At 34.5% G+C, this 11,117-nt stretch overlaps 1 protein-coding gene across 4 annotated transcripts in view; it reads left to right on the forward strand.

Moving 5' to 3' along the window:
* RAB28 (RAB28, member RAS oncogene family) overlaps nucleotides 1–10,012 on the forward strand; it is a 62,050-nt gene extending 52,038 nt beyond the window's left edge. Inside the window, exons 6-9 of one of the 4 annotated variants that reach the window (XR_005819421.1) lie at nucleotides 2,037–2,114; nucleotides 6,171–6,382; nucleotides 8,336–8,436; nucleotides 9,352–9,462. Coding sequence is in view for 3 of the 4 variants with exons in the window: in XM_040555606.1 (XP_040411540.1) it covers nucleotides 2,037–2,114; nucleotides 9,352–9,465 (192 nt within the window). In the remaining variant the exon portion in view is untranslated. The other 3 variants (XM_040555607.1, XM_040555606.1, XM_040555608.1) reach the window with 3 other exon arrangements.
* The last annotated feature ends 1,105 nt before the right edge of the window (nucleotides 10,013–11,117 follow it).

The raw sequence follows: 11,117 nt of genomic DNA on the forward strand, positions 1-11,117 counted from the left end.
AATTATTGGGTTATACTGCTGATACAAGTGCAGTGAATCCTGATTCCTCCTTAGAATTTGTGTTAATCTTTGGCGTATTTTTTTGTTTAAATGTGAAAATGGCTTTTTATGCTAGAAGAAGAAGAAAAATTTTATGATACTTATGCAGTGAAGCTTGCATATGATAAAATCTATTTATTTCTCAAGGAGGACAACTGTTTGGTGGGAACTGGTAGTAGGAGAAACCAGCATTTTTTATAAGATTGTATAGTTAACATTATAAATTATGAAGGAATCTTTATTATGTCTTTTTAATTGATTCATGAATTGAAGCAGCATCCCACTATATATACTGATTATACTTTTTAACTTTGCTGTTTAAAAACAAAAGTAAATCTGAATATACCTAGAAAACATTACCAGAAGTTTCTGTTTAAATGGCTACTAACAAAAGAAGGTATGAGCTATAGTTTACAGTAGTTCATTTTGAGTTTTGGTATAGATTTGAATTAACTCTTTCTACCTACTACTGCACACTGGCCTTTCAAAATCTTCCTAGTTAATATACTTGGGTAGTTGTGTGGAAAAGACAGGGTGATTGCCAGTGATTTGAGAAGAGGCCGTCTGTTGCTACTGTGGATAGAGACTAGAGAGTCTACATACTCAGTTAAGGTAGATGAGTGATTTATTTGGTTTACCTCAGATCTTTCAACAAATCTCATTTGCAGAAGATAATTTTATATACTTAGAAAAACCCAAATGTCTCCTCAGAGGAGAATTGATCTTCATGAAAGACTTGCTGCAGCTTAACCGTCTCACTGTCCTCAAACTGCCTACCTAAAGGGCTGAACTCATGCTTCATGTTTTTGTGAACAAAACAATCCTCATGGTAGGTGATCTAGTTTAGTACACCTGAGAGCCTGGTGCGGGTTTAAAGTAGGTCTCTGGAGAAGGTCTGCCTGCTTCAGGTTGCCTTCCTTGCTGTGTGGATGCTAGTAAAATAGACCAATACTAGACCAAGGAGGGCAGAGAAAGAAAAATGATTTTTGGAAGCTACTTTGGCTTGTTGGTTCTGCCACTTATGTGCTACCAATTTCCATCTGAGCTGTAAGAAAAGACTGCATGAATGGTATTTTTATTTGACTTTTCATTGAAAAGGAGTGTAAGCACTTACACAGGCCTTACCTTTTTGGGGTGGTGTCTGTACGATGAAAAGCAAGGTATGCTGGGGGGTTAGATTGTGTGCACCATGGCACAGCCACGTAGATAGTAGCTTGACAATGCAGCGAGTTCAGCAGCAGTACAATCGTAAGCTGTTCCTGTTTAATATCTGTTGTGTTCTTTAATGTGATTTAAAATGCAGCTGCCTAAACAGTAAGATTGGTGGACTGTATTGAGATGAAGGTAAAGGAGTTATTTAAGATAGCCTTGCCTCCCAATGTTATCTTCAAACCATGTTTGAAGTCTAACTCTGCTAGGCTGTTTCATGCCATACAGCATTTTGCTTATTTCCTAAATACTTCTGTTCAGTATAACACATTTAATGTTTTGTAAGGCTCTTGAACAAATGTATGCTTGGCTTTTGTGTTCATAATGTTTTAAAAATGTGTGCAGCAGAGATTTTGGTGATATTGATGCACAGTTCCGTTGTTCTTAATTTCAGAAATCTACATCTCTGTTGCACAATACACCGGTAAAATATTTTGTGCTAAACATTAGTGAATACCCTTATTCATATTTTATAGCACTGAGAGTGGTATTTGAGAGGTGGGTTGTGTAAAAGCTTGTTTAAACTTAGGTCTCTGGAGGCAGAGTAGAAGTGTTGCCTAACAATCTAGCATACTGTTCATTCCTCATACCATTGTTGAATTATTTTCTCCAATTTTTAAACAAAATTGAAAGTACCAGATGAGGTTATTTTCAGATCTGCTTTGCACAGGTCATAATTTTGTATATCTCATTGTTTACAGTTCAAGAATGGTTTGATATATTTGAAAGAACTTTGAGGATGTCTGTTTTTAATCATTTAAATGCGATTTAATTTTTTTTTTCCATAGGTCTTCCTGTGTTTTCAGAGAATTGCTGCTGACATCCTTGGCATCAAATTAAACAAAGCAGAAATGGAACAATCACAGGTGATTTCCACAAATACATGTTTTTCCTTAATATTTTGCTTAGTATTTAGAAAAAAAAAACAAAACAAAACACAAATCACATTGCAAATTATTAACTGTCCTATAAAGCAAACTACAGCCATTGTTTTAGAGACAATTATTTACTTTTACAACAGCCTTTTAAAAACATTATCATTCTTTATTTATCCATCTTGATAAACTTGCTGAAGTAAGAAAATGTATGTTCAAAAAATAATAATAATAAAAAAGTTTTAGATCTGTTTGTTTAAAAATAGTACATAAAAGTTTCTTAGAAATTAAAATGTCTCTACATGTTTGCATGTACAGGTAGCATGGAAGATACTCTTCTATATACATGAACTACTGTACACTGATGTCAGATACAGTTTTTATGATAACCCTCTTCCTTTTTAATTCCTTTACATATTAAATTTCATTTTAGAATACTACAAGCTTAAATGATAGAAGGCATAAATTGTGAATGGAAATCTTCTAAATCAATGTTCAGTGTAGAAATACAGGAAAAAAATATTATTTGTCAATCACAGAGTCAGGAATTAACTATGTCAAATCCTTTGGTTGGTTAATCTCAGATTTTTGTCTTCATTGTGTGCCTATACAATACAGGATAAGGATACTTTCCTCAGTAGTGACTGCTTGCCTCAGGGAAAGAATGTTGATTTTTGTAAGAGCACTATTTCACATTTTATTTCTGATCTGCAGATGAGAAATGAATCCTGTTCTGGTTCAGTATACCCATTCTGAACTGCATACATACCTGTGGAATCACATGTTTGGATAGCTATTGTGGCTCCCTGCCATATGAAATTATTTTTCTCACCATACCAGTCCCAAATAATCTCCCCCTAAGGGAGTTCTGTAGTTTTCTTCCCTTGGGCTTTGTGTTTTGTTCTTTGCAGTGAGTTGCGGATTTTCTACCATCTCCTCTGCTGTATGAAAGAGCTGAGAGAGAGGACAGTGCTTCCCAAAAATAGGTGGGAAGGTCGTTAAAAAGGATGCCCCTCATTCTCTTATATTGGTTAGTAGTGAGTTAGGGATGTGAATGCAGTGATTTTACTGTGCACACATGTCAAAACCCTGTTGCATGTCCTGCTTTGAACTGTAACAGAGCTTTTTTCTTTAAAGAATATTTCATGTAATTGTTGTATGCAAAATAGCTCTAATGAGGGCAGTTTTATAACCTTTTAATTTAGTGGGGAAAAGATGTTTTCAGTTTTTTTTTAATTTGAACTCTAATTTGATTAGCTGCATTTAATAGAATTTAAGCCATTTATTTAATATCAGAGAGTGTTCAAAAATGTGTTAATTGTTCAAATGAGCAAGCAAGCAAGACATTTTCCACTATAACTCCTTTTTCCTTACCACCTCCCTCTCTCCTAGTTCCTGCTTCTAAAAATAATTTTGCTGCCAGGAAGACTCTATGTGCATAGGTTTAAACCAAAAGGATTTTACATAAAACCAGTTTCAGAAACCTCAGACAAAGATTATACTACTGAGGCAACCTTTAGTATATAAGGACATTTAAGATTACAATACACTTATTTCAAATTTATTTGTTAAACTAAAAGGTGGCTGAGCTGGCATAGTATCCTGGAATTGCTAGTTGCTGTTAATATTAAAAAAGTACTACCAAAAAAAAGTCAAGTTTACTTAACAAACAAACAAACAAAAGACAGCACAAAACACTTCTTGTGTATACAGGTTGGTCTCCTGCTTTTTGAAATATACAATAAATATGTAATTTCTGAAAGTGTTTCACCATGGCAGTGTTTACAATCATTGTGGAAGTGGTCAAGAAAACTGTATTGCAAACAGTAAAATGGCAAAATATACTTAGAGTGCACATCTAACAAGTAAAGCAAAAAAGCTTCAAAAAGCTATGATTTATAGTAGAGAAATATGGAGTGTGTCTTTTCAATATTCTTTTACTACTAAGTCACCATCTTTCTATTGTTCTGAACCCAATAATGGTTACTATATAAATAATGTATCACATAAATAGTTCTTTAATTTTTCTTTGGCTGTTTAGCTTGCATTGGAACAGTAGACTCAGATCTCTCTGTGCTGTTGTGACCTCATAACTCAGGTGTAAACTTGTAGATAGGTATGAAAATGCCTTCAATTATAAAGAGAAGATGAGGTACGAGGTTATACAGAATATTGTAGCTTTCTAGAGAAAGTGTCTGTTTATAGGTTCTTTTTAAGGTAACTGATACTGGCTTCTTCCTACCTTGGTATAATAATAACAATTTTTAATTATGTTGACCAGATCAATGGAACATGCAATATGAGGGTAGGACAAAGTTGATATTAAGCAATTTACAGTAGCAATAGCCTCTAAACAATGTGCATAATATAAATACTCACTGTGGCCCACACGTTACTGTTATGTGAATCCAAGCTGTCAGAATTAAAAAATAAATAAATCCGAACATAAACAGCAAAACCACCAACAAAAAAAGAAACAAAGCCTGTAAATGGAAGTGGATAGAAAAGAAACTATTGTCTCATCATTCAGGTACAGCAGAAGTCACTGTATGGTGATATGCTGCATGTAGCTGAAGGGTGTAAAGAAACATTCTGACTTTGAAAGCTTCTTCTAATCAACCATAGTATCAATATATTCTAAATAAGCAATAATTTGTTGTTAACAGTATAATGTTTGCTCTCTTTGAGAGTGCTATTTTGAGTGGGCAGTAGGAATTGTTCATAATTAAGTCAATGAGAAACCAATGATAATTGTATTTGAGAGTTCATCTGTTAGCTTTATTTTAAGGTTCATTGTTGTATGGAACCAAATACTCTGGTCACTTCCTAAGAAAGGAAAGAAAAAGTCTGCTTAAAATTGGGGAGGGAAAACGTTAACCTTCACAGCTTCAGAGAGAGAAATAGAAAGATGTTTCTTGAGAGAAATTTATTAGTCTGCAGTGGAAAAGCCTAACTGAAGTAATGTGTGGATGCTGTTGTCCAAAAGCATGGAGCTGGTCTTTTGGCTGGGAGGAGGAGATGTTAAATGATATTACCATTACTTGGGTACTGGTTTACTACAAATGTTTTTGTATGATAGGTACAGATTCTATAGTGTGCGTGTGTAAGGGGGGATGTTTGTTTTTAAATTTCTCTCAAGTGGGCATTAGGCTTCCTTAAATTGTAGAATGGCTATATGGTCATGCTCCTAAAAATTTCTGGGAGTTAAATATTCTGCCTATTGTACTATAAAAGTAGATAGATGGGTAGATGCTATAAAGGAACAAAACAAAACACAAAAATAAGTGTGACTTATCCTTATCTCAGTAAATACGTGAGTAATGAATTGGATTTCATCTTTGATCAAAGAGTAGAACACATTTTAGTTTTACAAAAGTGCACTGTTTACTACCTGGATTATATCTTTGAATTTTCAGTATTTTGTGTAATGTGAGGTTTCTTCATTTTGAAAAATAAGAAGGTGTCTGCTTGAGTATGTTTGTCAGAGAACATCAGATGTCTTAATTCAGTCTAGGAGGTGACAAAGTATAAAATGAAACACTGAGTAAAACACGAATGGTGGAATGCTATATGCCAGTTACAATCTGTTATGTATTTATTCATTATTACTGATTGTCTAATATTGAGAGTATTCTTTAAAAATTATTTCTAGCACTTGTGATTCTATGGCTGAAGATGCTGTTTCCTTTGTTTAGAAACCAAATCTAATTGTTGCAGTCAATAAGCGGACCCTAGAAGTGAGTCACTTGGTTGGAAATAATAGACATCCTAAACACATTATTGAAACTGGTGTGAATTTGGGGGGGTTGACTCGTGTCTTCTGAGCTTTGATAACTCGCAGAATGCAGAAATTCTTGTGAAAAGTGGATGGGGTTCTTGGTCCTCTTCAAATTAACTGCTAAACTGTTAATTAAGTGCAAGAACAAACCGTAGCAATTGAAGTATTTACCATGAATTGTTATAGAAAATGGCTGCAGCAGTTTAACATGTAAATGCGACCAAAGCTATTTGTTACTGCCCTTTTGCTGGAATTTATCGCTCCCACAGCAGAATCACAAAATGGAAGGCGATCATGTGCCTTGGCTACATCAGGGTGAAGTTCAGCAGCTTAGCTTAAACTGCTGATGAAAGTTATTTTTAAGTGAAGTTGCCAGACTTTGTGCTGAAGCGGATGAGGTGCAAGTACACGTTACATTCCACCAGCTCTCCTTTGGCAGCAGTGATCTCCAGCAGAGGACTAGAACAGACATTTGGGGGTGGTAAGTTTTTAAGCTATCTCAGCTAGAGCTACTAAATCTTGTCTGTTCACATGCTGAGATGACTGTTAATCAAACCTTTATTTGGTCAAAACTGTGGTGAAACAAAGGAATAGATTACTGTTTGTGTGTGACTGGAACGTGTTTTTGAAATGGAACAGTTCCAAAGTAAGAAAATTGCAGATTCTGACTTATTTTCAGTCCTCAAATTCCTGTCTTTTAAATCACAGGGGTCTGATGAAATTTGAGGAAATAGCTCCTTTACTAATCAAATGTTTTTCTTTCTATATTTTTTACTTTCAACCATAGTATAAAAACTGCATGGGGTACAGCTTTGTTCCTTGGCATTGGCAAGAGGTAGCATTTTTGTAAGTGATGTGTAGTTTTCTCTTTAACTACATGCCAGCTCAGCAAATGAGGGTGTGCGTGTGCCAGCTTTGTACAATAAAACGTTTGGCAGATAAGTCAGATTGGGAATTCAGAGCACCTGCACCAAGTAAGTTTCTTTCTCATTACTGACAGTGGTTTGAACCTTGGCAATGATATGCCTTCTATAGATACGGATACAAAGAGGTTTTTAATTACTGTGGAGTTAATAAAATAAATGCTTCAGTGTTGTTTTTTTTTTTCTTAAACTCTTATTTAGGTGAAATTCCTTGAGAAAATCCACGTCATTTATGTTAGTCAGCTTCTTGCTACAATGTGCCTAAACAGGGGTCACTAACCTAGCTCTGTTTACACGATGGGATTTAGACCAATGTTTTGAGGAACAATTAATTGCCTACTGATTGCAAGATTTTTTTCTCAGCTCCAGTCAAAAGATTGGTATGAAGAAACTAGGTCCTGTGAGGTCAGATAACACTGTTTAATGCTAAAACTCCTACTACTGCCTTACATGGGATTTGGCAACCTTTCCCTTGATAACATCAGGCCAGAAGTCTAGTAAATCATGAGCGTTGTCTACTAGATAAGATAATACCAACGTGATCAATTAAACTCAAGAAGAGTACATCAGCAGCTAATAAATCCAGATCCCTTACCAGGCTATCTAATTACTATTACTTGTTTGACATACAGGTTTTATGTACAGTGGTAATCTTTAACATGTACTGCTTATATGTTCATATAATCCATTTTATGTATTGTTTCCTTCAAAATAATAACATAATTTCATTTATCCTAACCTTGAAAACATGTTGTGTAAAAATCAAAGTATTTTAAGAAAAAAGAATTAAATTGGTTTAGCATATCTTTCATAGCAGACCACCTCTGTAGCTTTTTTGCTCAAGTTATAGTATGAGTTTTTCTCCCCTTTGTATAAACACTGTGTTAATAAAAAGCTCTTAACAGTTTTGTTTGCCTTCAAGGGGAAAAATGACTTTTTTATGTTTTTGAATGAAGTAAAAATCAAAGCTTGCAGCACTTTGATGTGAGGTTTTTAAATTGTCACTGTTTTTTGATTAATATTTAGTTATAATGTAATAGCTATGTAATGGAAAAGATCCATGCGTACCTCTAGTAGGCTTGTTACAGTTGCTGATAGGAAGCTGACTACTGTAAAAAATTTATGTACCTTATGCTTAAAAGAAGAGGCCATTGTCATCTTTCCTTCCACTGTATTGCTTTGCCTTTTATTCGGTACCTTCCCCTCCTTTAACACCTTATGTTGATTGCATGTATGAATATTTCACTTTGGTGCTTTGAAAGTTGCATGTCCTTGAAGAAGCTTGAGAACCAGCTCAGATGCTGTTAGTGATGCTTTCAGCTAAACACGTTGCTCTTGTTCAGCATTTGACCTGAAAATAAATGCATTTTGTTTTTGCTTCTGCATTGTCATTTTGTATTCATTCTTCCTTTTCAGCTACTGATCAGTCTTTCCATTTTTTTCCTTCTCTTTTCTTTTTGCCTTCTTCTCCTTCACCTCTATTCATTGTGTTGATACATGATTAACAACAGCATGTTGTCAGGGCAGAACTAGTGAAATATCCTGAAGAAGATAACCAACATCACAACACTTCCAACTGCCAGAGCAAAGTCTGCTCAATGCAGTAGTTCAGGTATTGATGTAAAACTTGTTTTTTTCAAGCTGCTTTGCTTTTACATGAAGTAAGATTTACAGTAAGTTCTATTAGAAAAACATATATCTGTAAGCAGTAATAATAATAGTGTATTAATTTGGAACAGTATGCAATTATGTGGTATTTCTAATAACTGGTTAGTTCATAGAAAATCTGTAATAATTCACAATAGTATTAGGAAGGGCTTTCAGTGCTGTATGTTCAAAATGTTATGCTGCTGCCTCAAATGGAAATGGACACAAAATTGGAATCTCGTTTCTTCTCCTCAAGCAGGAGAGACCAACAGTCCTGTCAAATGCTTTGTAAATAGAATGGGTAACATCTGTTGGATTTATAATAGAAAATAATATTTATTGTATGCAGAAGTTTTTTTATGTTAATCTTTAGTCTACATGCCTGTTGAAGCTTTTTTTTTGAAGTATGGTTGTATGTGAAATTTTCATTGCATTCTGTCAGTATTTCCTCTGAAAGTGCTTATAGCAAAGAGTGAAAGACAAACTTGCCCACAATCTCCAGTTATAATTAAGGGAGTTATTCTTAAAGAATGCATACTATAGTCTTTGTAAACTTCTATTATTTACATACAAAACAATTCTCATGGAAGAATAACTGTATTCATTGCTTTTGCAAAGGAGTTCTGTTTTGTATTAGTCCTGTAAAATTGTTATGAAAACCAACCTTCCTTCTGCTTAGTATGAATAGACTGGTATTTAGACTGAGACCTGGTACCTGATAAGACTTTCTATAAGGTACTGAAGAGAACCGAACTATGACTGTTTTGCCTAATTGCTTTTTTTTTCTCTTATGTTTCATAGTAAAATATCTCTTGAATGCTTTGCCAGCATCAATATTGTATTTTTTTTCTGATTATTGCTGTGTTTTCTTTTATGACAGAGGGTGGTGAAGGCAGATATTGTCAACTACAGTCAGGAGCCTGTGACAAGAACCGTTAATCCTCCTAGAAGCTCAATGTGGCAGTTCAATGACCATATATTTTCTTTGGTTTGATACCTTTGACGTCCTCCTACCTTGACACAGGCTCTGGGATTGCCAGGAACTTCTAACAGTGACCATCGCTACAGTGCAATTCAAAACATGTACCATTGTACATTGAGAAGCAGCAGGCATTTTTTTGACCGGCTGAAATTGAAATGTTAGACCACACACATTTGAAAAATTGAGATCTATTCTTTTAAATTATATGTTCAATAAAACAGTATAACGGTGTTTATAAGTTTTCTCCTACCTATTTGACTGATACTGGAATACAAATGGATGAAGAAGTCCTGCATTTGAAATAGTTTAAAAGCATCGCTAGGGAAGGGTATTTTGTCAGTGTTTTTTTCTTTTTTTTTTTAAATTTTTTTGCTCCTGTGATCTAAACTAACATTCAGCAAACTGTTACTGGAAAAGCTATTGCTGGAATAATTTTAGACACTAATATATTTCATCAGGATTATTTGGAAAGTACTCCATAAATATCTACATAGTGCGAAATGTATAAATTGTATCCAGGAAGAAGCAGTGCTTGAAATAAAGCTGTAATATAAAAATAGTTACTTTTTCCGAAGTCTCAAGTTGTCTTCATGGATGCTCTGGAAAAATGCTAATGTTTTGTGTATTTTTATTACCACATTCAGCATTACTTCTTGCAGGCAGCAGATAGGCTCATGTGTCTTCATGAATATGGATGAACCTCAGTAGGCAGTTTGGGCTGTAATGTTGAGTGATATATTCAGCATGCATTAGAAACTGTTGATAGATCAATTAGGATCAGTCATTTTTAATAACTAACTGAATGACTTACTTTTGGACTGGTACTCTTCTTTCTAGTTCAGAGTAAAAAACAAATAAACGCTGGCTCCTCCGTGATCATCACATTTCTACTCTGTTCCTTTTTCTAGCAGTCTCTTTTAGACATGCAGTTCTCTCCTGCACATCTAAATATAAAGGTAGGTGAGATAAAAAAAAAAATCAAAAGAAAAAAAAAAATCAACCTAAAGTCCAGCTAGAAAGCTTTTTCTGCTTTCACTCTAGAAATGTGTTTTCTTACAAAGTATGACCAAAACATTTATGAGATTATAGAAAATTAATGAGGTTGAGCAAAGGAAAACTTGTATATTGCAAGTGGAAAAAATGAAAAGGTCCTTCAAGAAAATATTCTTGTTGAGGCTGTTCAAAGAAAGGGGCATACAAGTTGGAACAAATATGTTAAAAAAAAAAAATTACAAATGGCAAAGAATACGCTATTTGTTATCCAGGTTAGGATAACTCAAAGTTAATTGAAAAAGCTAAATCCATTTTTAAACTGTTCCAGTATCCAGCTTGATGCATAGCTCTATAACTTCATGATAATGACTTTGTGTTGTGATATTTTAGCATTCAAATGCGGGAAGTTTTCTGAAACAATCTGTGTTACTGGGAAATTGTACACTAGAGGTAGGTGTGAATTTTCAATAGATTTTCGTTTCTGGATTACGATCTGTGTTCTTGCTTCTGTCCCATGGAGCTCATGTCCCACTGTATAGCATTTACCTTACAGTTAAATGCAACTGAACGGTGAACTATTTTCCACTTGCCACCAGACGAGAACATCTGCCTCAAATATTTATTCTGAAGTAGCCAATGAGTTTACAAGTTTATGTTCTCCCAAGCATGTG

Source organism: Cygnus olor, chromosome 4 (assembly GCF_009769625.2).
Source record: "Cygnus olor isolate bCygOlo1 chromosome 4, bCygOlo1.pri.v2, whole genome shotgun sequence".
Lineage (NCBI taxonomy): Eukaryota > Metazoa > Chordata > Aves > Anseriformes > Anatidae > Cygnus > Cygnus olor.